General features: G+C 45.5%; 3 protein-coding genes and 1 pseudogene across 8 annotated transcripts; all 4 read left to right on the top strand.

The window, feature by feature from the left end:
• The first annotated feature begins 2,255 nt into the window (after positions 1 to 2,255).
• LOC128752431 (gastrula zinc finger protein XlCGF26.1-like) lies at positions 2,256 to 7,097 on the top strand (annotated as a pseudogene).
• A 685-nt stretch (positions 7,098 to 7,782) lies between these two features.
• On the top strand, positions 7,783 to 10,400 carry LOC128752624 (oocyte zinc finger protein XlCOF6.1-like). Of its 4 annotated transcripts, none has more exons than XM_053854053.1 (4): positions 7,783 to 8,023; positions 8,399 to 8,478; positions 8,577 to 8,961; positions 9,108 to 10,400. In XM_053854053.1, the coding sequence occupies exon 4, from the start codon at positions 9,125 to 9,127 to the stop codon at positions 10,307 to 10,309; it is 1,185 nt and encodes a 394-aa protein (XP_053710028.1). In that variant the 5' UTR covers positions 7,783 to 8,023; positions 8,399 to 8,478; positions 8,577 to 8,961; positions 9,108 to 9,124; the 3' UTR covers positions 10,310 to 10,400. The 4 variants fall into 4 exon arrangements, with proteins under 4 accessions (XP_053710028.1, XP_053710019.1, XP_053710002.1 ...); XM_053854044.1 differs by having other exon boundaries at positions 8,577 to 8,925; XM_053854027.1 differs by lacking the exon at positions 8,577 to 8,961.
• Positions 10,401 to 15,174: 4,774 nt separating this feature from the next.
• LOC128752648 (oocyte zinc finger protein XlCOF20-like) lies at positions 15,175 to 19,557 on the top strand. Of its 2 annotated transcripts, none has more exons than XM_053854081.1 (2): positions 15,175 to 15,389; positions 17,613 to 19,557. In XM_053854081.1, the coding sequence occupies exon 2, from the start codon at positions 17,630 to 17,632 to the stop codon at positions 18,896 to 18,898; it is 1,269 nt and encodes a 422-aa protein (XP_053710056.1). In that variant the 5' UTR covers positions 15,175 to 15,389; positions 17,613 to 17,629; the 3' UTR covers positions 18,899 to 19,557. The 2 variants fall into 2 exon arrangements, with proteins under 2 accessions (XP_053710056.1, XP_053710065.1); XM_053854090.1 differs by lacking the exon at positions 15,175 to 15,389 and adding an exon at positions 17,190 to 17,464.
• A 1,800-nt stretch (positions 19,558 to 21,357) lies between these two features.
• Positions 21,358 to 26,013, top strand: LOC128752453 (gastrula zinc finger protein XlCGF57.1-like). Of its 2 annotated transcripts, none has more exons than XM_053853666.1 (2): positions 21,358 to 21,598; positions 23,421 to 26,011. In XM_053853666.1, the coding sequence occupies exon 2, from the start codon at positions 23,438 to 23,440 to the stop codon at positions 25,190 to 25,192; it is 1,755 nt and encodes a 584-aa protein (XP_053709641.1). In that variant the 5' UTR covers positions 21,358 to 21,598; positions 23,421 to 23,437; the 3' UTR covers positions 25,193 to 26,011. The 2 variants fall into 2 exon arrangements, with proteins under 2 accessions (XP_053709641.1, XP_053709650.1); XM_053853675.1 differs by lacking the exon at positions 21,358 to 21,598 and adding an exon at positions 23,074 to 23,274 and having other exon boundaries at positions 23,421 to 26,013.
• Positions 26,014 to 27,715: the final 1,702 nt, after the last annotated feature.

The following is a 27,715-nucleotide window of genomic DNA, read 5'->3' on the forward strand; positions in this document are numbered from 1 at the left end:
TCACTCTATGTTATATCCAAGAAATGTCTTCCCTGACAGAGGAGTCTAATACAAAAGCAGAATTCTGGGTCAGCAGCTCTACATGACTTAGCCTTAGCAGAAGTCTGGTAGAGTGACAAAAAACTGTCTGAGGTCTTGACCCTTTATACCCAAAAGTTCCTCTACATGGGCTCCGTCCTCGTCCGATTGGTCCTCCACTGTTGACGCCAGTCCTGGTCGCTGGCTCCCTCGTAACCATGGCAACGACCACAAGGCATGCGCCCCCCTACCTGACACAGGTGGCTCTCATCAGGGCCAGCTCCTTCCAGCTCTGGAGAAGATGGTACTTCCCAGCCTCCTCTGTCTGACCTTGGACCCTCCAATGAGTTCTAATGTTTGTTCCTCCAGTGTGCTTCACTCCCGTCTTTGGACTTCACCTGCAACTTCAAATTCTCACACCCACTCAGCCACACTGCCTCCTCCAGCATTCCTGCATCTGTGAATAACTGCTTTATTAGTAGAACAAACAATGAATGATATTAATATTGTATAATAAATGCAAGGCACATTGCGCTGCAGTTTGCCCTTTTCCCTGGAGGTGGTGCTGTTGTACCAGACGGTGATAGAGGAGGAGGATTGACTCGATGGCTGTGTAGAACTCCACCAGCAACTTCGTCGGCAGTCGAAGTTTTCGTAGCTGCCTCAGGAAGGACATTCCTGTAAGCCGACTCATCTCCATCTGAGATTTGATCAGCTTCACCGACTGGTGGCTGGAGGTTCAGCAGTTAGTGTCCAGATTTTATTTTATTTTATTTTAGCACTTTCCTAGTTGGTGGGATCCCCAATAACCATGGCAATAAAGTTGATTCTGATTCTGATGTGTAACCGTGATCCAGCACGCTCTGCTCTCTGGTGGGACATTTTACCACCTGCTTGTACCTGGGAAGCTCCTCACTCAGAGTCGCCTTGTTGAAGTCACCAAGCACAATAATGGGAGAGTCCAGAGCAGTTCACTCCACATGCAGGTCCTGGTCTGTGAGCACCCACTGAGCCTCACGGACGTCTGCGCTGGGCAGGACGTAAACAGCAGCCAGAATGAATGAAGAGAACTTACGTGGGGAGTAAAATGGAGTTGCAGTTACATTCCAAAGGAGAGCAGTGCTGAAAAATCACTGATGGGGCGGTCAAGAGGCTGCCATTCTTACTTTTAAAGGGTTTTCAGGACAAGCTGCAAAACAAGAAAATCAGCGAAGAATATCACACATTAGATAAGATGTCCTTTATCTGTCCCACGGTGGGGAAATTTAACCTGTCACAGCGAAGATACACAACAAATATCAAAGACATTCAACAACCATCACCACACACAAAACTAACAAAAAACAGTGGCGTCACAAACTATCAAGCAAGACAAGAAATAAATATCATGAGATAAATAGATGACAATGATTCCATCAGGTTTTACTGTTGCACAACCTTACAGGAGGAAGAAGCGTCAAAATCGTTCCGCCGTGCAGCGATGGTGGATCAGCTGGTGACTGAAGGCGCCGTCCAGTGCTGTCAGAGTCTCCTGGAGGAGGTGAGACAGGTCCATCAGGGGTGACAGCTTGGCCACAGTCCTCCTGTCTCCCACCTCCTCCACTGAGTCCAGAGAGCACATCGATGCCAGGCTGGTCGGCCAACTGCAGCAGGTCCATGGAGGAGCTCAATAGTGACACTAACAAGTGTCTGATCAGCCATTTGTTTTCTTCAGAGTATCAGGCTGCTATGTCATGTGTTCATTTCCTATGGATTTATCAGGTCTGATTTTAGGAGCGCTGGCTATTGGTGACAGTCCACTCTGGTTTCTTCACTATTCCAGCACCTGAGTTGACAATGAAGCAGCAGGGTTTTAGATGAGATTAGCTGCCTGTTAATGGTCCCACAGTGTTTGTAGATCAGATTTATCGTGTGTGTAGAACACACCCCCAAACCACTGAACACAGCGAGAGTCTTCTGCTCCAAATAAAGGAACAACAAATGAAACACATCACAACACTGCTATTTACAGGAGAATTCACTACCCACAATCCCTTGCGTCACAGTTCACCAGGTCGCTACATTATGATCAACATGCAGCATGGAACTGTCAAACAAGGCTCCATTAATAGATGATTGTTTTAATACTTGTGTGTCTATCATGAAAGAGTTTAAATTGTAACTGACTCGTTGGAGCCGTCAGGGGGCGCCAGTGAGCCTTTCTCTCGGGAACACATCCGGGTGTTTGACCTCGAGTGAGTCTCTCTGGCTGCGTCCGTCAGCTTCCTGGTTTATTCCTGGATTTCTGCTGGTGCAACAGTTGTTTTATTGGGCAGTTAGTGGATCATTGTTCCTCGGATTCACTAGACATTCGTCTAAGTTCTATCCAGAAAACTCCGTGTCTGTCGATGCGTGTTGATATCCGCTCATCTTGTGGCTCTTTAGCCTGAAGCTAACTGAAGAAGCCAAGGAAGCTGCGTCTGTATCCGGAGCGAGGTGAGCGCCTGTGTTTTGACCGGTCTTTTCTCTGGTTTGGTTTTTAGATTAGACTCCCCTCGTCCTTCACATTCTTTGATTGATACTATATGTTGTTGTGTAGTCTTATTTGTCTGTCTGATCTCGGTTTATTCACCATTAAGACGCCAGAATGACTTCCAGCTTGTGTTGTGTCTGAATAATAGTGATGGGTAGATGAGGCATCCTGTATCGTTTCGACATAGTGACACACTGTGTTGACACTGTGTTGACACTGTATTGACACTGTGTTGACACTGTGTTGCTGAATACTGACACCTGGTGGACTTGCAGGAAACATTTGACAGGGTCATCTGACACTGATCTGTCAAACCAATTTTATCCAATTCCATTGATTAGGCATTTGCATTCACATTATTTTTACATATACGTAATTTCATTAAAAAAAAAAATCTTTGATATTCGAGACGCAGTTGATAAATTAAGTGAACATCTGTCTGAATGCCTAAGTAAAAGTGTTGTGAATGAGAATGGACTCATTGTAATTAAAGATTTTTATTCAAAAAAATTAGTTTCTCCAGCGTTTTGTTATTCAGTCCATTTCTTTTTTTTGAGGCAATTTCCCCCGCCTTTGAGAAGCTCCTCTCACAAGGCACTGAAGAGGCCGGTGTGCACAACACCTGTGTGGCCAATATAAATAGGTGAGGGAACGTTGCCTCCATGGACTTCCAGTATAAGAGCGGGTCTTCCGTACGTGCAACGTGTCCTGTTGACAGATGCGCTTCCTTATAAACACAGTTTGGCGCGGGACCGCTGTGTCGACACGGTTCCGGTAGTGGTCACGTGACTTTCTTAAAGCGGTACGTGCACCGACACGGGGTTTGCCCTGGAAGCTCGGCGCACGCATCGACGCCTCAGTGTCGCTGGACCCATCACTACTGAATAATAATATCATCCCATGATCCTTTGCGAAACACATGAACGTGCTTCGTGAGCATCAACGGTTTAACATCTAAATCACTCTGAAATGGAAGAACGTGCTTCTTTTCCACCATCAGTTCAGGTGCTGTGTCGTCCTGCAACACTGTAGAGAACTCTTCAGCCATGGTGCCATACCTGCTCCCCTGTAATGACTATACTGAGTGATCAACCGACAGCTGCCTGTCACATCGATTCTGCACACAATCATCCGTTTGCAAAAGTAAAGTAATTATGGTGTCATGTTGAAAAGGACATCAATTAAAATGAAGTCAGAAGTTTGGAACTTAAATAATCCAATTTAATGATCTGCAATATCATGCAATAAAGTCATATTCAATGTTGTTTGGGTTTGGTGTGAACATACAGTGACTTCAGTTTCGATTCATGTAACATACTTCTGTTTTTGTTGAGTGTTGTTCTCTGTGAAATCTTCAGGTGGATTAAAATGTCCAGACTGAAGAGATGGAAAGAGTCCTACAACAGAATCATGTTGGAGATGGGGAACAGCAGACCAGGTACAGGAACACTACTGTTTATTTCAACCGTCTGGTGCCCAAACTGGAATAAAAGGGCACTCATCACAAAAGTTACCTGTTTTTACTGATTTGGTTCAACACAGACATAAAGTTTTTGAAATCCATTATGGGTCGTCGCAGTGACATACTGGTCCGAGCATATCCAATAATGTAAAAGTTTGTAACCAATACCTGGACCCTCAAGTTTCGATCTCAGTTGTGAGATTGTCAGATTAGCGTAGGGCTTGGACAATGACGGCTGTGGTGCAAGACTAGTTCCATCCATCCATCCATCCATCCATCCATCCATCCATCCATCCATCCATCCATCCATCCATCCATCCACCCACCCACCCATCCACCCATCCATCCATCCATCCATCCATCCATCCATCCATCCACCCACCCACCCATCCATCCATCCATCCATCCATCCATCCATCATCCATCCATCCATCCACCCATCATCCATCCATCCATCCACCCATCCATCCATCCATCCATCCATCCATCCACCCATCCATCCATCCATCCATCCTAATCCGTTGCCGGGTCACAGGGGCCTCAAAAGGCTGTGCTAAACTCTCCTGGGTAACATCCAGCAGCTCCGGCTGGAGGATCCCCAGACACTCCCAGGCCAGTGAAGTGATATCATCCCTCCACCTGCTCCTTGTATGTTGAGATCGTGTGTTGCTCAGAGTGACTTCAGGATGATTGTCAAGATACACGTGTTGCCTTCTTGAGCTGATGGAACTTAAATATAATACTGAGAACTGCATTTCACTCTGTTGGCTTTTTCTGTGTGTGTGTCCCTGCAGATCTCCAACAGCAGCTGATGATCGAAGGAGAAGATACTTCAGAACAGCAGGAGTGCAGCTCCAGTATGAGTCAAGAGGGACGAGAACATCCTCTCATTAAAGAAGAAAAAGAAGAGATCCAGACCTTCCTCATTGATGTGAAGAGTGAATATGATGAGGCTGGAACCAGCAGCTTTGATCAACAACTGGAAACAGAAGAGAAAGAAATTGAGAGTCAAGTCAACAGAACCACAGCCTCCCCCCTGTCTCTTGTGAAGAGTGAGGATGATGAACTTGGAATCAGCAGCTTGACACAACAAGTGAAAACAGAAGCTGATGGAGACAAGTGTGGAGGACCAAACCCAGCCAGCGACTTGGACACATCTCTTCATGCTGACCAGCAGAGGTCGCTGTGCTCTGAATCTGACACTGACGACAGTGAAGACTGGGGAGAAACCAGTGACACTCGTTCTGGTTCAAACTTTGTTGAGGATCCAAACATTTGTGGACAAAAAGGGGAAAAAAAGTCATTTAAGTGCTCACATTGTGGTAAATGTTTCACTCATTCTCGTACCCTCACTGTGCACATGAGAAAACACACGGGAGAAAAACTTTCTAGCTGCTCTCTGTGTGGTAAATTTTTTACGACAAAAAGTTTTTTGAGTGCTCACATGAAAATGCACACTGGAAAAAAACCATTCAGCTGCACTCACTGTGGTAAATGTTTCAGATTTACATCTGATCTGAAACGCCACGCAAGAATTCACACAGGAGAAAAACCTTATAGCTGTACTCACTGCGGTAAACGCTTTTCTCAGAAAAGCTTTTTGACAAACCACATGAGAATTCACACAGGAGAAAAACTTATTGGCTGCACTCAGTGTGGTAAATGTTTCAGAAATACATCCGACCTGAAAAAACACATGAGAATTCACACAGGCGAAAAACCTTATAGCTGCACTCACTGTGGTAAATGTTTTTCTTGTCATAGTACTTTGACAAATCACTTAAGAATTCACACAGGAGACAAACCTAAGAGCTGCACTCAGTGTGATAAACGTTTTATTAAGAAAAGTTCGTTGGATATTCACATGAGAGTTCACACTGGAGAAAGACCTTATATCTGCTCTGAGTGTGGTCGCTCTTTTAGAGACAGTGGGACCCTGAACTCACACATAAGAAAACACACGGGTGAAAGACTTTCGAGGTGCTCTCTGTGCAGTCAATCATTTACTACAATAAATAAATTGGCCGTTCACATGAAAATTCACACTGGAGTAAAACCTTTCAACTGCACTCACTGTGGTAAATGTTTCACATTTGCAACCTATCTGAAACGACACATGAGAATTCACACAGAATAAAAACCTTTCAGCTGCACTCACTGTGGTAAATATGTCCCAAGTACAACTGAGCTGAAACAACACATTAGAATTCACACAGGAGAAAAAACATTAAGCTGCACTCAGTGTCGTGAATGTTTTGCTCATCGCAGTGGTTTGACAAGTCACATGAGAATTCACACTGGACAAAAATGTTTCGGCTCCACCAAGTGTGGTAAATGTTTTGCTCAGAGAGGTGTGTTGAATATTCACATCAGAGTTCACACTGGCGAAAGACCTTATATCTGCTCTGATTGTGGTCGCTCTTTTCGAGACAGTGGGACCCTGAAGTCACACATCATAATTCACAATGGAGAAAAACCATATCTCTGCTCCCATTGTGGGAAATATTTTACACAGACAGAACTATATGGCCCACATGAGGGTCTTTCATCAGAGCTCCCTTCACGGAGAACTTAAGTCTTAAGCCTTTGGACGCCAGAGGTTGCCCTATCACATCACATATCACTATTTGAGAAGCTGTATCATGACTGTCAGAAATGAGGGTATACTATAAAAGAGAAGTTGGTGGACTGTTATTAGCGTGACACACGAGAGGCAGAGATGCCATGAAAATGTCTCACGCTGTATATTCTGCGCCAAAATAAAAGTCGAAAGTAATTCCCAACTGAAATCTGAGACGAAATGTTGCAGATCTTGGTCCATATAACATGTATCGTGATGACTCTTCCTGGATCACATATGACCTGTGACGTATACTCAGAAGCTTGCTTTATAGCGCTCTCTGCTGGAGGAATGAGTGCTGTCTGTGTGCACACGTCAGTCCAGCACATTGTTTCAAAGACAAGAGATAAATATCATGAGAAAAATAAATGACAAAATTCACATCAGGTTTTACTGTTCTGGCACCAGAACCAGGCAGGATGTCTTCCACAGCAGAGGGTCGATGCCCAGCCTCAAACTCAGGTTGAACATGTGCTGGACATGTCCACACAGCTGGTCCACACAGGATTTCAGAAGCCTGGAACTGATGCCGTCTGGACCTGCTCTGCTTTCTTCACCTTAATCTTCCTGAGCTGGGTCCTCACCTGGGTGAGAGTCAAGTCGGGAACTTTTCATGATTTAGATCACTAACAAGTGTCTGATCAGCCATTTGTTTTCTTCAGAGTATCAGGCTGCTATGTCACGTGTTCATTTCCTATGGATTTATCAGGTCTGATTTTAGGAGCGCTGGCTATTGGTGACAGTCCACTCTGGTTTCTTCACTATTCCAGCACCTGAGTTGACAATGAAGCAGCAGGGTTTTAGATGAGATTAGCTGCCTGTTAATGGTCCCACAGTGTTTGTTGATCAGATTTATCGTGTGTGTAGAACACACCCCCAAACCACTGAACACAGCGAGAGTCTTCTGCTCCAAATAAAGGAACAACAAATCAAACACATCAAAACAGTTTTTTTCACTACCCACAAACCCTTGCGTCACAGTTCACCAGGTCGCTACATTATGATCAACATGCAACATGGAACTGTCAAACAAGGCTCCATTAATAGATTATTGTTTTAATACTTGCGTGTCTATCGTGAAAGAGTTTAAATTGTAACTGACTCGTTGGAGCCGTCAGGGGGCGCCAGTGAGCCTTTCTCTCGGGAACACATCCGGGTGTTTGACCTCGAGTGAGTCTCTCTGTCTGCGTCCGTCAGCTTCCTGGTTTATTCCTGGATTTCTGCTGGTGCAACAGTTGTTTTATTGGGCAGTTAGTGGATCATTGTTCCTCGGATTCACTAGACATTCGTCTAAATTCTATCCAGAAAACTCCGTGTCTGTCGATGCGTGTTGATATCCGCTCATCTTGTGGCTCTTTAGCCTGAAGCTAACTGAAGAAGCCAAGGAAGCTGCGTCTGTATCCGGAGCGAGGTCAGCGCCTGTGTTTTGACCAGTCTCTTTTCTCTGGTTTGGTTTTTAGATTAGACTTCATCGTTCACATTCTTTGATCGTGCATCTATTGTAACGTTCTGGGTTGATGTTCATGCTGTTCCTGTAAGGGTTCAGTGGTGACGGGTGAGTGGGGGTGGAGCGAGGGGCTGCGCTGCAGGGGAGAGGGAGCTGGGTTTTGGGAGCTGAAGTCAGAAGTTTGGAACTTAAATAATCCAATTTAATGATCTGCAATATCATGCAATAAAGTCATATTCAATGTTGTTTGGGTTTGGTGTGAACATACAGTGACTTCAGTTTCGATTCATGTGACATGCTTCTGTTTTTGTTGAGTGTTGTTCTCTGTGAAATCTTCAGGTGGATTAAAATGTCCAGACTGGAGAGATGGAAAGAGTCCTACAACAGAATCATGTTGGAGATGGGGAACAGCAGACCAGGTACAGGGACACTACTGTTTATTTCAACCGTCTGGTGCCCAAACTGGAATAAAAGGGCACTCATCACAAAAGTTACCTGTTTTCACTCCATCCTCCAGCCTCCATCAAGATCCATCACATGTCTTTGTGGTGACATGGTGATCTGAGCATATCCATGTGGTTTTCCACCAATAAATAAAGTAAAAAGTTTGTAACCAATACCTGCACCCTCAAGTTTCAATCTCAGTTGTGAGATTGTCAGATTTGCTAAGGGCTTGGACGATGACGGCTGTGGTGCAAGACTAGTTCCATCCATCCATCCATCCATCCATCCATCCATCCATCCATCCATCCATCCATCCATCCATCCTAATCCGTTGCCGGGTCACAGGGGCTTCAAAAGGCTGTGCTAAACTCTCCTGGGTAACATCCAGCAGCTCCGGCCGGAGGATCCCCAGACGCTCCCAGGCCAGTGAAGTGATATCATCCCTCCACCTGCTCCTTGTATGTTGAGATCGTGTGTTGCTCAGAGTGACTTCAGGATGATTGTCAAGATACACGTGTTGCCTTCTTGAGCTGATGGAACTTAAATATAATACTGAGAACTGCATTTCACTCTGTTGGCTTTTTCTGTGTGTGTGTCCCTGCAGATCTCCAACAGCAGCTGATGATCGAAGGAGAAGATACTTCAGAACAGCAGGAGTGCAGCTCCAGTATGAGTCAAGAGGGACAAGAACATCCTCTCATTAAAGAAGAAAAAGAAGAGATCCAGACCTTCCTCATTGATGTGAAGAGTGAATATGATGAGGCTGGAACCAGCAGCTTTGATCAACAACTGAAAACAGAAGAGGAAGAAATTGAGAGTCAAGTCAACAGAACCACAGCCTCCCCCCTGTCTCTTGTGAAGAGTGAGGATGATGAACTTGGAATCAGCAGCTTGACACAACAAGTGAAAACAGAAGCTGATGGAGACAAGTGTGGAGGACCAAACCCAGCCAGCGACTTGGACACATCTCTTCATGCTGACCAGCAGAGGTCGCTGTGCTCTGAATCTGACACTGACGACAGTGAAGACTGGGGAGAAACCAGTAACAATCATTCTGCTTCAAACTCTGTTGAGGATCCAAACATTTGTGGACAAAAAGGGGAAAAAAAGTCATTTAAGTGCTCACATTGCGGCAAATGTTTCTCTGCTTCACTTAACCTGACTCGGCACATGAGAAAACACACGGGAGAAAAAACTTCTAGGTGCTCTCTGTGTGGTAAATCTTTTACTAGAAAAAGTAAATTGGAAGCTCACATGAAAATTCACACTGGAGTAAAACCTTTCCACTGCACACACTGTGATAAACGTTTCACATTTACAGCCTATCTGAAACGACACATGAGAATTCACACAGGACAAAAACCTTTCAGCTGCACTCAGTGTGCTAAATATTTCCGAGGTACAACTGAGCTGAAACAACACATGAGAATCCACACAGGAGAAAAACCTTTTAGCTGTACTCATTGTGGTAAATGTTTTGCACATCCCAGTGGTTTGACAAGTCACATGAGAATTCACACTGGAGAAAAACCATTTGGCTGCACTCAGTGTGGCAAATGTTTTTCTCAGAAAGGTGTGTTGAATATTCACATGAGAGTTCACACTGGAGAGAGGCCTTACATCTGCTCTGAGTGTGGTAGCTCTTTTAAAGACAGTGGGACCCTGAAGTCTCACATGGCAGTTCACACTGGAGAAAAACCCTATCTCTGCTCCCATTGTGGGAAATATTTTACACGGAGAAAGAACTATATGGCCCACATGAGGGTCTTTCATCAGATCTCCCTTCATGGAGAAGTGAAGTCTTAAGCCTTTGGATGCCAGAGGTTGTCATGTCACTATTTTAAGTAGCTGTACTATGACTGTCAGAAATGATGGTACACTATTAAAGAGAAGTTGGTGTAACCCAAAGTCGGGTGTGTATGTTATGACGTCAGTCGGGGATATCCAATTCAATAGCTTTTTCAGATGTTTATCTTATTCATTGGTTATTCTTTTCTTCATCTCTCATGCAACGACAGTGATGATGGTGAGGCCCCATCACTGTTGTTTACAGCTGGACCACTGCTGCATTCACCGTCATTCATCGTTATCTACAAGCATCGACTGAAAATGAGTTGCCTGGATCCAATTTAAAAGGATATGAGGTGAATCAGCCGAAATATGACCCACTAAGTTGCCTGTAAAACAACTTTAGGAGAAACAGAAAATCAGGAATAAAAGACATGGGTAGCAGAAAAAGGGAGTCACCCTGTGAGGAGGTGAGGATGGACTGGATGATGGCTGTGTAGAACTCCACCAGCAACTTCGTCGGCAGTCGTAGTTTTCGTAGCTGCCTCAGAAAGAACATTCTCTGCTGGGCCTTTCTGATGAGGGACCTGATGGTTGGCTACCATTTGAGGTCCCCAGTGATGGTGGTTCCCATCACGAAATTGCTAAAGCCCAAGTGGAAAGCTAGCAAGGCTCGAAGCTTAGGAGCAGGTTTTAAACTCTTTTATCATGGTGTAGATAGCAAGTGGAATGGAGTGGGAGTCATCTTGAAGCAGGAGTTTGTCAGGAATGTTCTTGAGGTGAAAAGAGTATTGGACAGAGTCTCAAGTTAGAAACTCAATGGGTCATCTTCAATGTAGTTAGTGCTTATGCCCCACAGGCGGGGTGTGACCTTGAGGAGAAGGAGACCTTCTGGAGTGAATTAGATGAACTGCAGCAGAGTATCCCCAGAGGTGAGAGAGTGGACATGTTGGTGCAGGAAACAGAGGTGACGAGGAAGTGATGGGAAAGTTTGGTATCCAGGGTTGGAACACTGAAGGACAGATGGCTGTGGACTTGCAAAAAGGATGGAAATGGCTGTGGTCAATACTTTCTTCCAGAAGAGAGAGGAGCATAGGGTGACTTACAAGCGTGGAGGTGGGAACACACAGGTGGATTGTTGTGGAGATGATGTCACTTGAAGGAGATTAGTGGTTGTACAGTAGTAGTGGGTGAGAGTGTGGCCAGACAACATAGAATGGTGGTGTGCAGGATGACCATGGTGAAGAGAAGGTGAGGAGGGAAAAGGCAGAGAAGAAGAAGACAAAGTGGTGGAAGCTGAAAGAGGAAGAGTCTTGTATTGCTTTCACAGAGGGATTGAAGCAGGCTTTGGGTGGTTCAGAATGACTTCCAGATGACTGGACAGCTACATGATCAGCTGTAGATACAAAGGAAGATGTTAGAAGAACAGAAGAGAGTGGACAGGAGTACAGGGGGGCCCAGCAAAAGACAAAGGTAGTGGTGTCAATGGCCAAACAGAGGACTGGTATGTGAGGCTGGACAGTAAGGAGGGTGAGAGAGATTTGTACAATATTGCAAGGCAGAGAGGTAGAGAAGGGAAGGACGTGCAGCAGGTTAGGGTGATCAAGGATAGAGAGGGGGATGTTTTGACTGATAACAGAAGTGTGTTGCTGAGATGGAAAGAGTACTTTGATCAGCTTGTGATCAACTTGAACCCTCTCCACACCGCAGCCGAGTCATTGGCTGAGAACTGCTGCGTGAGTTTGTCAGAGTATGCGGCCTTAGCTTTCTTCAGCTCCCTCTGAAACCCATACTTCAGCTCTTTGTAGCAGTTCCTGTCCCCACTCTTGTGAGCTGCCTCCTTCTCCCGTCTGATCTGGCTGAGTTTAGCTGTGAACCAAGGTTTGTCATTTGCATAACTCACCTTGGTGCGTGTTGGAACTATGCACTCTTCACAGTAGCTGATCCATGAAGTCACAGTGTCTGAATCTTCGTCCAGATTATTGGTCGCAGCCCTGAACACCTCCACCTCGATGCCAGGCTGGTCGGCCAACTGCAGCAGGTCCATGGAGGAGCTCAGCAGTGGGAGCAGGTGGGCGAGGATGAGTCTCTCCAGAGTCTTCATCTGATGAGATGTCAGCGTCACTGGCCTGTAGTGGTTGAGCTCTTTTGGGTGGACGGTCTCTGGCACCAGAACCAGGCAGGATGTCTTCCACAGCTGAGGGTCGATGCCCAGCCTCAAACTCAGGTTGAACATGTGCTGGACATGTCCACACAGCTGGTCCACACAGGATTTCAGAAGCCTGGAACTGATGCCGTCTGGACCTGCAGCTTTCTTCACCTTGATCTTCCTGAGCTGGGTCCTCACCTGGGTGAGAGTCAAGTCGGGAGCTTGATTTAGATCACTAACAAGTGTCTGATCAGCCATTTGTTTTCTTCAGAGAATCAGGCTGCTATGTCACGTGTTCATTTCTGGCTATTGGTCGATCTATTGGTGACAGTCCACTCAGGTGGACTGTCACCAATAGCCACACTGGTCACACTGGTCACACTGTCACACTGGTTTTGTGTTTCACAGAGACGTGGTTGAGCGATCTCATCCCGGACACTGCGCTTCATCTGGAGGGTTTCCAGCTTCACCGCGCGGACCGGGTTCCGGAGCTCACCGGCAAAACCAGAGGCGGAGGACTGTGTTTCTACATCAACAATCGCTGGTGTACGGACGTGACGGTGATCTTTCAGCACTGCTCTCCCTCTCTGGAATGTCTGATCGTCAACTGTAAGCCGTTTTACTCCCCACGTGAGTTCGCTTCATTCATTCTGGCTGCCGTATATATCCCGCCCAGCGCGGATGGACGCTCGCGGATCAGGTTCTGCATGTGGAGCGAACTTTCCCGGACTCTCCTGTGATTGTGCTTGGTGACTTCAACAAGGCGACTCTGAGTGAGGAGCTCCCCAGGTGCAGGCAGCTTGTAAAATGTCCCACCAGAGAGCAGAGCGTGCTGGATCACTGTTCCTCATCGCTCCGCAACTCCTATACCGCCCTCCCTCGAGCTGCACTGGGACTCTCTGACCACTTGGTGATCATTCCTGTTCCCAAGAAGGCCAGGATCACAGGACTGAATGACTACAGACCGGTGGCACTGACGTCTGTGCTCATGAAGTCCTTCAAGCGCCTGGTTCTCTCTCACCTGAAGTCTATCACTGCTTCTCACCTGGACTCATTGCAGTTTGCCTACAGAGCCAACAGATCTGTGGACCATGCAGTGAACCAGGCCCTTCATCTCGTTCTGGAGCATCTGGACTGCCCAGGAACCTATGCCAGGATCCTGTTTGTGGACTTCAGCTCTGCCTTTAACACGATTCTTCCAGCTCTGCTTGAAGACAAGCTTCGCCAGCTGGACGTGCCTGACTCCCTCTGCAGATGGATGACAGACTTCCTGACCAGCCGAAGTCAGCGTGTGCGGCTGGGGACGACTGTCTCCGACACTCGGACCCTCAACATTAACAACCTCAGGGCTGTGTTCTCTCTCCATGGCTCTTCTCCCTGTACACTAACTGCTGCACCTCCAGCCACGAGTCCGTGAAGCTGATCAAGTTTGCGGATGACACCACCATCATGGGGCTCATCTCAGATGGAGATGAGTCGGCTTACAGGAGGGAGGTGGAGCGGCTGGTGTCCTGGTGCATCCACAACAACCTGGAGCTCAACGCCCAGAAGACAGTGGAGATGGTCATAGACTTCAGGAGAGTAACAGTTTCTCCGTCCCCTCTCATGTTGGCTGGTTCACCCATTCCTATTGTGGACTCCTTCTGCTTCCTGGGAACCACCATCACTGAGGACCAACCATCAGGTCCCTCATCAGGAAGGTCCAGCAGAGAATGTTCTTTCTGAGGCAGCGACAAAAACTATGACTGCCGACGAAGTTGCTGGTGGAGTTCTACACAGCCATCATCCAGTCCATCCTCACCTCCTCTATCACCGTCTGGTACAACAGCGCCACCTCCAGGGACAAGAGCAGACTGCAGCGCATCATACGTTCTGCTGAGAAGGTGATGGTTGCAGCCTGCCACCTCTTCAGGACCTGTATGTCTCCAGGACCCAGAGACGTGCAGGTGGGATCAGAGCCTTCGACCCTTCTCACCCTGGACATGGACTGTTTGTTCCTCTTCCCTCTGACAGGAGGCTACGGTCCATCCAGACCAGAACCTCCCGTCACAGGAACAGCTTCTTCCCCTCGGCCGTCACACTGTTGAAGTCGTGAACAGCCTTGTTGTTTATTTTATTTTATTTTATTTTATTTTATTTTATTTTATTTTATTTTATTTTATTTTATTTTATTTTATTTTATTTTATTTTTTGTCAGCACTTTATTCCAAATCACTTTCCTCGTTAGTGGGCTCCCCACTGACCATGGCAATAAATTTGATTCTGATTCTGATTCTGGTTTCTTCACTATTCCAGCACCTTAGTTGACAATGAAGCAGCAGGGTTTTAAATGAGATTAGCTGCCTGTTAATGGTTCCACAGTGTTTGTTGATCAGATTTATCGTGTGTGTAGAACACACCCCCCAAACCACTGAACACAGCGAGAGTCTTCTGCACCAAATAAAGGAACAACAAATCAAACACATCACAACCCTGCTATTTACAGGAGAATTCACTACCCACAATCCCTTGCGTCACAGTTCACCAGGTCGCTACATTATGATCAACATGCAGCATGGAACTGTCAAACAAGGCTCCATTAATAGATGATTGTTTTAATACTTGTGTGTCTATCGTGAAAGAGTTTAAATTATAACTGACTCGTTGGAGCCGTCAGGGGGCGCCAGTGAGCCTTTCTCTCGGGAACACATCCGGGTGTTTGACCTCGAGTGAGTCTCTCTGGCTGCGTCCGTCAGCTTCCTGGTTTATTCCTGGATTTCTGCTGGTGCAACAGTTGTTTTATTGGGCAGTTAGTGGATCATTGTTCCGCGGATTCACTAGACATTCGTCTAAGTTCTATCCAGAAAACTCCGTGTCTGTCGATGCGTGTTGATATCCGCTCATCTTGTGGCTCTTTAGCCTGAAGCTAACTGAAGAAGCCAAGGAAGCTGCGTCTGTATCCGGAGCGAGGTGAGCACCTGTGTTTTGACCGGTCTCTTTTCTCTGGTTTGGTTTTTAGATTAGACTTCATCGTTCACATTCTTTGATCGTGCATCTATTGTAACGTTCTGGGTTGATGTTCATGCTGTTCCTGTAAGGGTTCAGTGGTGACGGGTGGGTGGGGGTGGAGCGAGGGGCTGCGCTGCAGGGGAGAGGGAGCTGGGTTTAGGGAGCTGCTGTTGTTTCTATGAGACCGATCCACAGAGTTTCACGGAATTAAGAAGAGGATTGTCAACTACGGAACCGCTGTTTTTTGTGACTCCCAGCAGACGCTACAATATGTCGTTGTGTAGTCTTATTCGCAGTGTTATGAAGTAACGCGTTATAGGAACTATGTTATCTTTTGTAATAACCAGTGCCATAACGCGTTTATCATTGCTGTGATTTAAACATGCACATTGCTAGTTACTTCACATTCACAACTCTTTAAAAAGTTTAAAAAAAAACAGTGTCTTAATACGCGCTAAAAGCTTCAGTGGCGGACGTCAAGCCCACATTAGTCATGTGACGCAGCGCCGCGCATGTGAAAAAATAATGACTGCGAACGATGAGGGTCCAGGTGTGGGATTCTGATTGTGGATATATTCTCATTGTGTTTCCTTTTTAGCTGTAAAAGACCAGATATATGTTGTAGTGGCGTGCACGCTATGTGGAGGCTCGAAACCAAGTCACGAGCAATTCCAATCTGGAAAGTAAGCAGAAAGTGCACGTCGATCGACCAAGCTGGTGGGAAAAGAGGCCGAAGCAGACGCTGCTAAGGTTCGCTGGTCTGACACCACAGTAGAGAAGCCACTGCAGCCAGACAGCAGTAGCTTGACTTCGCAGTTGAACATACTCGTAGCAGCGAGGTGTGTTGTGGAAGACATGCTGCCTGTCGCAGCTGTGGAGGTGTCACTGCAGTTCGTGTTTCCAGTTGGTCTAGTTGTGTTGCTGTTGAGATGATAGTCAGCATCGGTTTGGCACCAGTGTTTGTTCCTCCTGTAAAAATAGTTTTTGTACTGCTAAAAGTATAGTTTGTAATCTAAATGATCACAATAAATATGCCCATCAAAAGTTTCAATATTGTCATTCGTTCACCTGCCATGGCACCTTTAGGTCACGAAGTGTCGCCTTTGTAATCTCATTACACTTGAAGTGGGTTGGAGTTTAGACATCAATAGATGGCCTTTATTAGCTGACTATCTAGTTTAGCAGGCCACACAAATAATGATAATTCTGTCCCAGTGTTGCTGGTTCCTGAGCCAACCCGATGACTGTGACTGTTCCAACATGGTTATGTTTGAGCTCCGCTATAATATACAGTGTTAAAAAAAAGTTTGTTTTGCTAGTAACCAGTTACTTTTAAAGTAATGAGTAACTTGAAGTAACAAAGTTACTTTTGAATGATAACTGTCTCAAAGTTACTTATTTAAGATTTACAATGATCCGTTTGCAAAAGTAAAGTCATTATGGTGTCATGTTGAAAAGGACATCAATTAAAGTGAAGTAAGAAGTTTGGAACTCAAATAGTCCAATTTCATGATCTGCAATATCATGAAATAAAGTCATATTAAATGTGATTTGGGTTTGGTGTGAACATACAGTGACTTCAGTTTCGATTCATGTGACATGCTTCTGTTTTTGTTGAGTGTTGTTCTCTGTGAAATCTTCAGGTGGATTAAAATGTCCAGACATAAATCAAAGCTTCAGAAATCCATCACGTGTCTTCGTGGTGACATAGTGGTCCGAGCATATCCATGTGGTTTTTCACCAATCAATAATCTAAAAAAAATGTCATCATTTCCTGGACCCTCAAGTTTCGATCTCAGTTGTGAGATTGTCAGATTAGCGTAGGGCTTGGACGATGATGGCTGTGGTGCAAGACTAGTTCCATCCATCCATCCACCCATCCATCCATCCATCCATCCATCCTAATCCGTTGCCGGGTCACAGGGGCTTCAAAAGGCTGTGCTAAACTCTCCTGGGTAACATCCAGCAGCTCCGGCCGGAGGATCCCCAGACGCTCCCAGGCCAGTGAAGTGATATCATCCCTCCACCTGCTCCTTGTATGTTGAGATCGTGTGTTGCTCAGAGTGACTTCAGGATTATTGTCAAGATACACGTGTTGCCTTCTTGAGCTGATGGAACTTAAATATAATACTGAGAACTGCATTTCACTCTGTTGGGTTTTTCTTTGTGTGTGTGTCCCTGCAGATCTCCAACAGCAGCTGATGATCGAAGGAGAAGATACTTCAGAACAGCAGGAGTGCAGCTCCAGTATGAGTCAAGAGGGACAAGAACATCCTCTCATTAAAGAAGAAAAAGACGAGATCCAGACCTTCCTCATTGATGTGAAGAGTGAATATGATGAGGCTGGAACCAGCAGCTTTGATCAACAACTGAAAACAGAAGAGGAAGAAATTGAGAGTCAAGTCAACAGAACCACAGCCTCCCCTCTGTCTCTTGTGAAGAGTGAGGATGATGAACTTGGAATCAGCAGCTTGACACAACAAGTGAAAACAGAAGCTGATGGAGACAAGTGTGGAGGACCAAACCCAGCCAGCGACTTGGACACATCTCTTCATGCTGACCAGCAGAGGTCGCTGTGCTCTGAATCTGACACTGACGACAGTGAAGACTGGGGAGAAACCAGTAACAATCATTCTGCTTCAAACTCTGTTGAGGATCCAAATATTTGTGGACAAAAAGGAGAAAAAAAGTCATTTAAGTGCTCACATTGTGGTAAATGTTTCTCTGCTTCACTTAACCTGACTCGGCACATGAGAAAACACAAGGGAGAAAAAACTACTAGGTTCTCTCTGTGTGATAAATCTTTTTCGACAACAACTACACTGGGCAGTCACATGAATATTCACGCTGAAGAAAAACCTTATTGCTGCACTCACTGTGGTAAATGTTTCAGATATCCGTCCGATCTGAAATATCACACAAGAATTCACACTGGAGAAAAACCCTATAGCTGCACTTGCTGTGGTAAATGTTTTTCTCTGCAACGCCATTTGACATGCCACATGAGAATTCACACAGGAGAAAAACCTTATGGCTGCACTAACTGTGGTAAATGTTTCAGAACTTCATCCGACCTGAAAAAACACATGAGAATTCACACAGGAGAAAATCCTTTCAGCTGCACTCAGTGTGGTAAATATTTCCGTGGTACAACAGAGCTGAAAAGACACATAAGAATTCACACTGGAGAAAAACCATACAGCTGCACACTGTGTGGCAAATGTTTTTCTCAGAAAGGTGTGTTGAATATTCACATGAGAGTTCACACTGGAGAAAGACCTTATATCTGCTCTGAGTGTGGTAGCTCTTTTAAAGACAGTGGGACTCTGAAGTCTCACATGGCAGTTCACACTGGAGAAAAACCCTATCTCTGCTCCCATTGTGGGAAATGTTTTACACGGAGAAAGAACTATATGGCCCACATGAGGGTCTTTCATCAAATGTCACTGAATGGAGAAGTGAAGTCTTAAGCCTTTGGATGCCAGAGGTTGTCATATCACTATTTTAAGTAGCTGTACCATGACTGTCAGAAATGAGGGTACACTATTAAAGAGAAGTTGGTGTCACCCAAAGTCGGGTGTGTATGTTATGACGTCAGTCGGGGATATCCAATTCAATAGCTTTTTCAGATGTGTATCTTATTCATTGGTTATTCTTTTCTTCATCTCTCATGCAACGACAGTGATGATGGTGAGGCCCCATCACTGAACACCAGGAATAAAAGACACAGGAGGCAGACAATGAGATCTGGACGACAGATGACTTGTGACGTGTAGTCAGAAGCTTGCTTCATAGACGTGCTAATATGCTGCAGATGTGCTGTTTTATAGCGCCCTCTGCTGGAGGAGTCACTGTAGCTTCATGATGAATCAATCAGCCTGTGTGCACGTGTCAGTCCAGCACATTGATTCAAAGCAGCAAAATGAGTTTAGTCTTCCTGGTCATATTTCCATCTGTCACATGCTCCTAAATACTAGTGATGGGTACATGAGGCATCATAAAGCGTTTCGACACAATGACTCACTGTGCTGATACTGTGTTGATACTGTGTGACTGAATACTGACACCTGCTGGCCATTAAAAATCCCTGCAGGCAACCGACTCCAGAGACTGAACTGACACTGATTTGATGACCAATTGTGTATAATAATTGATAATGATAATCATTTAAGTCTTTTCATTCATTATTATTCCATTTCTTTAAATAATGTGAAGTAATGTATCAGAATGTGAAAAACGTTTTTTTATTTAAAGAAATCCAATGTTTTTAATTTTTTCTAAATTAAATTATACCTTGAAATTAATTTGAATAAGGATGGAACAAGACAAGTCGAAAATCTGAGACAAACTGGGTAAAGACTGAAATAAATACATTCACAAAATGGTCCCACGTGGCAGACAACGTGCATAGCAAAGACTAGTAAGGCTGAAGTGGGAAGGGCCTTGAAGAGGATGAAGAGTGGAAAGGCAGTGGGTCCTGATGATATTGCTGTGGAGGTGTGGAAGTGTTCAGGAGAGGTGGCAGGAGACTTTCTGACTAGAACATTTCACAAGGTCTTTGAGAGTGAGAGGATTCCTGAGGAATGAAGGAGAAGTGTGCTGGGGCCCATCTTCAAGAGCAAGGGAGATGTCCACTGCTGTGGCAACAGTTTTGGCTTCATGCCAAAAAAGAGCAGCACAGATGCAGTGTTTGCTTTGAGGATGTTCATGGAGAAGTGCAGAGAAGGTCAGAAGGAGCTCCATTGTGTCTTTGTGGACCTGGAGAAAGCGTACGACAGAGTGCCAAGAGAAGAGTTGTGGTATTTTATGAGGAAGTCTGGAGTGGCAGAGAAGGATGTTGGAGTGGTGCAGGTGTCCAGTGTATGGCAGGTGTGAGACAGTGGTGAGGTGTGCTGCAGGTGGAACAGAGGAGCTCAAGGTGGAGGTGGGACTGCACCAGGGCTCAGCTCTGATTCTGGTTTTGAAGTACTCAACTGTCCATGTGTGGGAATCATCACATTTTCCTTATAATTATATGAATCAAAGTGTATTTTACATTACATAAACTGCTTTATAATTGACTCCAACAGACACAGTGATCATGGCTGAGGTCACCTCAGTTTGATCCAGCATGAGACGTGTGTGTTTGATAAGGATAGTGTGGGAAAGATGCCTGGATGGAAGAGTGAGTCATGAAAGGCAGGAACCACCTGGTACCAGGACCAAGGAGGAACCCAGGAGACATCCAACCCAGAACCGGACCGAGCCGGTCCACCAGCAGAAGCCAGCCAATCAGAGGAGAGGACCGGATCATCTGCTCACAGCTTCTCACCCAAAACAGGTCAGAAAATGGGCAACAACAAGAGGATTCATCAACGTCGCTCCAAACCAAGGGGTGTCAACACAGGATCAGGAATGTGGCACCATGGCAACCGGGACCCCAAGACACCAGGACCAATCAGTGGAGACTACACCTCAAGATGAACTGAAATGTGTCATAAAAGGGTCAGGGCCAGAGATAGTCTTGGTCACTCTACACCACTGGAGCTGAGGCTGAGTCAGGCGCAGTTGTGGACCCAGAGCTCTGTCAGGGAATACATTCTTTTAGATTTTAACTTTAACTTTATCATTAAAGTTAAAGTTAAAATCTAAACCCCCAAACCACTGAGCACAGCGAGAGTCTTCTGCACCAAATAAAGGAACAACAAATGAAACACATCAAAACACTTTTTTTCACTACCCACAATCCCTTGCGTCACAGTTCACCAGGTCGCTACATTATGATCAACATGCAGCATGGAACTGTCAAACAAGGCTCCATTAATAGATGATTGTTTTAATACTTGTGTGTCTATCGTGAAAGAGTTTAAATTGTAACTGACTCGTTGGAGCCGTCAGGGGGCGCCAGTGAGCCTTTCTCTCGGGAACACATCCGGGTGTTTGACCTCGAGTGAGTCTCTCTGTCTGCGTCCGTCAGCTTCCTGGTTTATTCCTGGATTTCTGCTGGTGCAACAGTTGTTTTATTGGGCAGTTAGTGGATCATTGTTCCTCGGATTCACTAGACATTCGTCTAAATTCTATCCAGAAAACTCCGTGTCTGTCGATGCGTGTTGATATCCGCTCATCTTGTGGCTCTTTAGCCTGAAGCTAACTGAAGAAGCCAAGGAAGCTGCGTCTGTATCCGGAGCGAGGTGAGCACCTGTGTTTTGACCGGTCTTTTCTCTGGTTTGGTTTTTAGATTAGACTCCACTTGTCCTTCACCATTATTTAATTGTTACTATATGTTACTGTGTAGTCTTATTCGTCTGTCTGATCTCGGTTTATTCACCATTAAGACGCCAGAATGACTTCCAGCTTGTGTTGTGTCTGAATAATAATATCATCCCATGATCCTTTGCGAAACACATGAACGTGCTTCGTGATGTCAAGCATCAACGGTTTAACATCTAAATCACTCTGAAATGGAAGAACGTGCTTCTTTTCCACCATCAGTTCAGGTGCTGTGTCGTCCTGCAACACTGTAGAGAACTCTTCAGCCATGGGTGCCATACTTGCTCCCCTGTCTGTCTGATCACAACCTGGTTCAACTACAGCCACTGTATATCCCCCTGGTCCAAAAGCAACCGGTTGAAACCCGATCCATCAGGAGGTGGTCCCCTGAGAAGGAAAGTGCCTTGAGAGACTGCTTTAACACCACCGTCTGGGATGTGCTGTTGAACCCGCCTGGTGAGGACATAGAGGAGATGACACACTGTCTGACAGATTATCTTAACATCTGCATAGACGTGGTCTCCCCTGTCAAGACCGTCCGCTACTACCCTAATAACAAGCCATGGGTTACGCGGGAAGTCAAGACTGTCCTCAACAAGAAGAAGGCTGCCTCCCGGAGTAGAGATAAGGAGGCCATGAAGGCAGCTCAGCAGGAGGTGAATCACTGTGTGAAGGAAGCTAAGGACAGCTATAGGAGGAAGGTGGAGCAGAAGCTGAGGGACAACAACATGAGGGAGGTCTGGCAAGGTGTGAGGACCATCACGGGTTTCAACACAAAGTCCAGAGCCGGCGGGGGGGACAGTGGAGAGGGCAAACGAACTGAATGACTTCTTCAACAGGTTCAATCAGCCCCTGCCCCCCCCACCCCCACCCTCACCACAGCCATCCCACCCTCCCCCCTTCACACAACAAAGCACAACAACACCCCCCTCCTCCCCCATATCAACCCCATCGCCACCACACCTCACCACAGACCAGAGGAGAGCTGAGGAAGCTCCGACCCAGGAAAGCTGCAGGCCCAGACAAAGTGTGTCCAAGACTACTGAAGACCTGCGCTGCAGAACTGGGGGAACCAGTACAACGGATCTTCAACCTCAGCCTCCAGACTGGGAGAGTGCCAACACTCTGGAAGACATCCCGCATTGTTCCAGTTCCGAAGAAGAACCGGCCCAGCGAGCTGAATGACCTCCGACCAGTGGCACTCACTTCACATCTGATGAAGACGTTGGAGTGGCTCTTCCTCAGCCTATAATAATCCCAATAATCTAAAAAAAATGTCATCAATACCTGGGCCCTCAAGTTCTGATATGAGTTGTGAGATTGTCAGATTAGCGCAGGGCTTGGACGATGATGGCTGTGGTGCAAGACTAGTTCCATCCATCCATCCATCCATCCATCCACCCATCCATCCATCCATCCATCCACCCATCCATCCATCCATCCATCCATCCATCCATCCATCCTAATCCGTTGCCGGGTCACAGGGGCCTCAAAAGGCTGTGCTAAACTCTCCTGGGTAACATCCAGCAGCTCCGGCCGGAGGATCCCCAGACGCTCCCAGGCCAGTGAAGTGATATCATCCCTCCACCTGCTCCTTGTATGTTGAGATTGTGTGTTGCTCAGAGTGACTTCAGGATGATTGTCAAGATACACGTGTTGCCTTCTTGAGCTGATGGAACTTAAATATAATACTGAGAACTGCATTTCACTCTGTTGGCTTTTTCTGTGTGTGTGTCCCTGCAGATCTCCAACAGCAGCTGATGATCGAAGGAGAAGATACTTCAGAACAGCAGGAGTGCAGCTCCAGTATGAGTCAAGAGGGACAAGAACATCCTCTCATTAAAGAAGAAAAAGAAGAGATCCAGACCTTCCTCATTGATGTGAAGAGTGAATATGATGAGGCTGGAACCAGCAGCTTTGATCAACAACTGAAAACAGAAGAGGAAGAAATTGAGAGTCAAGTCAACAGAACCACAGCCTCCCCCCTGTCTCTTGTGAAGAGTGAGGATGATGAACTTGGAATCAGCAGCTTGACACAACAAGTGAAAACAGAAGCTGATGGAGACAAGTGTGGAGGACCAAACCCAGCCAGCGACTTGGACACATCTGTTCATGCTGACCAGCAGAGGTCGCTGTGCTCTGAATCTGACACTGACGACAGTGAAGACTGGGGAGAAACCAGTAACAATCATTCTGCTTCAAACTCTGTTGAGGATCCAAACATTTGTGGACAAAAAGGGGGAAAAAAGCCATTTAAGTGCTCACAGTGCGGTAAATGTTTCTCTGCTTCACTTAACCTGACTCGGCACATGAGAAAACACACAGGAGAAAAAACTTCTACGTTCTCTCTGTGTGATAAATCTTTTTCGACAACAACTACACTGGGCAGTCACATGAATATTCACGCTGAAGAAAAACGTCATAGCTGCACTCACTGTGGTAAATGTTTCAGATATCCATCCGATCTGAAATATCACACAAGAATTCACACTGGAGAAAAGCCTTATAGCTGCACTTGCTGTGGTAAATGTTTTTCTCTGCAAAGCCATTTGACATGCCACATGAGAATTCACACAGGAGAAAAACCTTATGGCTGCACTAACTGTGGTAAATGTTTCAGAAATACATCCGACCTGAAAAAACACATGACAATTCACACAGGAGAAAACCCTTTCAGCTGCACTCAGTGTGGTAAATTTTTCCGTGGTACAACAGAGCTGAAACGACACATGAGGATTCACACAGGAGAAAAACCGTATAACTGCACTCATTGTGGTAAATGTTTTGCACATCCCAGTGGCTTGACAAGTCACTTGAGAATTCATACTGGAGAAAAACCATTCGGCTGCACTCAGTGTGGCAAATGTTTTGTTCAGAAAGGTGCATTGAATATTCACATGAGAGTTCACACTGGAGAGAGACCATATATCTGCTCTGAGTGTGGTTGTACTTTCAAAGACAATGGGACCCTGAAGTCACATATGACAAAACACATTGGAGAAAGACTTTCTAGGTGCACTCTATGTGGTCAATCTTTTAGTACAAAAAGTATTTTGGCCACTCACATGAAAATTCACACTGGAGTAAAATCTTTCAACTGCACTCACTGTGGTAAATTTTTCAGACTCACAGCCGGTCTGAAACGACACATGAGAATTCACACAGGAGAAAAACCTTTCAACTGCACTCGCTGTGATAAATGTTTCCGAAGTAAAACTGAGCTGAAACAACACATGAGGATTCACACCGGAGAAAAACCTTATTGCTGCACACAGTGTGGTAAATGTTTTTCTCAGAAAGGTGTGTTGAATATTCACATGAGAATTCACACTGGAGAAAGACCTTATATCTGCTCTGAGTGTGGTAGTTCTTTTAAAGACAGTGGGACCCTGAAGTCACACATGGTAGTTCACACTGGAGAAAAACCCTATCTCTGCTCCCATTGTGGGAAATATTTTACACAAAGAAAGAACTATATGGCCCACATGAGGGTCTTTCATCAAATGGAAAAGTGAAGTCTTAAGCCTTTGGATGCCAGAGGTTGTCATATCACTATTTTAAGTAGCTGTACCATGACTGTCAGAAATGAGGGTACACTATTAAAGAGAAGTTGGTGTCACCCAAAGTCGGGTGTGTATGTTATGACGTCAGTCGGGGATGTCCAATTCAATAGCTTTTTCAGATGTGTATCTTATTCATTGGTTATTCTTTTCTTCATCTCTCATGCAACGACAGTGATGATGGTGAGGCCCCATCACTGAACACCAGGAATAAAAGACACAGGAGGCAGACAATGAGATCTGGACGACAGATGACTTGTGACGTGTAGTCAGAAGCTTGCTTCATAGACGTGCTAATATGCTGCAGATGTGCTGTTTTATAGCGCCCTCTGCTGGAGGAGTCACTGTAGCTTCATGATGAATCAATCAGCCTGTGTGCACGTGTCAGTCCAGCACATTGATTCAAAGCAGCAAAATGAGTTTAGTCTTCCTGGTCATATTTCCATCTGTCACATGCTCCTAAATACTAGTGATGGGTACATGAGGCATCATAAAGCGTTTCGACACAATGACACACTGTGCTGATACTGTGTTGATACTGTGTGACTGAATACTGACACCTGCTGGACATTAAAAATCCCTGCAGGCAACCGACTCCAGAGACTGAACTGACACTGATTTGATGACCGATTGTGTATAATAATTGATAATGATCATCATTTAAGTCTCTTCATTCATTATTATTCCATTTCTTTAAATAATGTGAAGTAATGTATCAGAATGTGAAAAACGTTTTTTTTATTTAAAGAAATCCAATGTTTTTAATTTTTTCTAAATTAAATTATACCTTGAAATTAATTTGAATTAGGATGGAACAAGACAAGTCGAAAATCTGAGACAAATTGGGTAAAGACTGAAATAAATACATTCACAAAATGGTCCCACATGGCAGACAATGTGCATAGCAAAGACTAGTCAGGCTGAAGTGGGAAGGGCATTGAAGAGGATAAAGAGTGGAAAGGCAGTGGGTCCTGATGATATTGCTGTGGAGGTGTGGAAGTGTTCAGGAGAGGTGGCAGGAGACTTTCTGACTAGAACATTTAACAAGGTCTTTGAGAGTGAGAGGATTCTGAGGAATGAAGGAGAAGTGTGCTGGGGCCCATCTTCAAGAACAAGGGAGATGTCCACTGCTGTGGCAACAGTTTTGGCTTCATGCCAAACAAGAGCACCACAGATGCAACATTTGCTTTGAGGATGTTCATGGAGAAGCACAGAGAAGGTCAGAAGGAGCTCCATTGTGTCTTTGTGGACCTGGAGAAAGCGTACGACAGAGTGCCAAGAGAAGAGTTGTGGTATTGTATGAGGAAGTCTGGAGTGGCAGAGAAGGATGTTGGAGTGGTGCAGGTGTCCAGAGTATGTCAGGTGTGAGACAGTGGTGAGGTGTGCTGCAGGTGGAACAGAGGAGCTCAAGGTGGAGGTGGGACTGCACCAAGGCTCAGCTCTGAGCCCCTTGGACCATGATGTCTGCAGATGACATTGTGATCTGTGGTGAGAGCAGGGAGCCAGTGGAAGATCAGCTAGAGAGGTGGAGGTTTGCCTTCGAAAGGAGAGGAATGGTGGTTAGCTGCAGTGAGAGGGAATCCATGTGTGTGAATGAGAGGGAGCCAAGTGGACAGGTGAAGTTACAGGATGCAGAGATAAAGAAGGTGGAGGGTTTTGAAGTACTCAACTGTCCAGGTGTGGGAATCATCATATTTCCCTTATAATTATATGAATCAAAGTATATTTTTACATGACATAAACTGCTTTATAATTGACTCCAACAGACGCAGTGATCATGGCTGAGGTCACTTCAGTTTGATCCAGCATGAGAGGTGTGTGTTTGATAAGGATAGTGTGGGAAAGATGCCTGGATGGAAGAGTGAGTCATGAAAGGCAGGAACCACCTGGTACCAGGACCAAGGAGGAACCCAGGAGACATCCAACCCAGAACCGGACCGAGTCGGTCCACCAGCAGAAGCCAGCCAATCAGAGGAGAGGACCGGATCATCTGCTCACAGCTTCTCACCCAAAACAGGCCAGAAAATGGGCAACAACAAGAGGATTCATCAACATCGCTCCAAACCAAGGGGTGTCAACACAGGATCAGGAATGTGGCACCATGGCAACCGGGACCCCAAGACACCAGGACCAATCAGTGGAGACTACACCTCAAGATGAACTGAAATGTGTCATAAAAGGGTCCGGGACAGAGATGGTCTTTGTCACTCTACACCACTGGAGCTGAGGCTGAAGTCAGGTGGAGTTGTGGACCCACAGCTCTGTCAGGGAATACATTCTTTTTGATTTTAACTTTAACTTCATCGTTAAAGTTAAAGTTAAAATCTAAACCCCCAAACCACTGAACACAGCGAGAGTCTTCTGCACCAAATAAAGGAACAACAAATCAAACACATCAAAACACTTTTTTTCACTACCCACAAACCCTTGTGTCACAGTTCACCAGGTCGCTACATTATGATCAACATGCAGCATGGA

This window comes from Synchiropus splendidus, chromosome 1 (assembly GCF_027744825.2).
Source record: "Synchiropus splendidus isolate RoL2022-P1 chromosome 1, RoL_Sspl_1.0, whole genome shotgun sequence".
NCBI classification, from domain to species: Eukaryota; Metazoa; Chordata; class Actinopteri; order Syngnathiformes; family Callionymidae; genus Synchiropus; species Synchiropus splendidus.

Bases quoted from the DNA above. Each gene is read 5' to 3' on its own strand.
- LOC128752624 (XM_053854027.1), top strand. From the start codon at position 8,409: ATGTCCAGACTGGAGAGATGGAAAGAGTCCTACAACAGAATCATGTTG. The intron at 8,479-9,107 runs GTACAGGGACAC...GTGTCCCTGCAG, and splicing joins GATGGGGAACAGCAGACCAG to ATCTCCAACAGCAGCTGATG.
- LOC128752648 (XM_053854081.1), top strand. From the start codon at position 17,630: ATGATCGAAGGAGAAGATACTTCAGAACAGCAGGAGTGCAGCTCCAGT.
- LOC128752453 (XM_053853666.1), top strand. From the start codon at position 23,438: ATGATCGAAGGAGAAGATACTTCAGAACAGCAGGAGTGCAGCTCCAGT.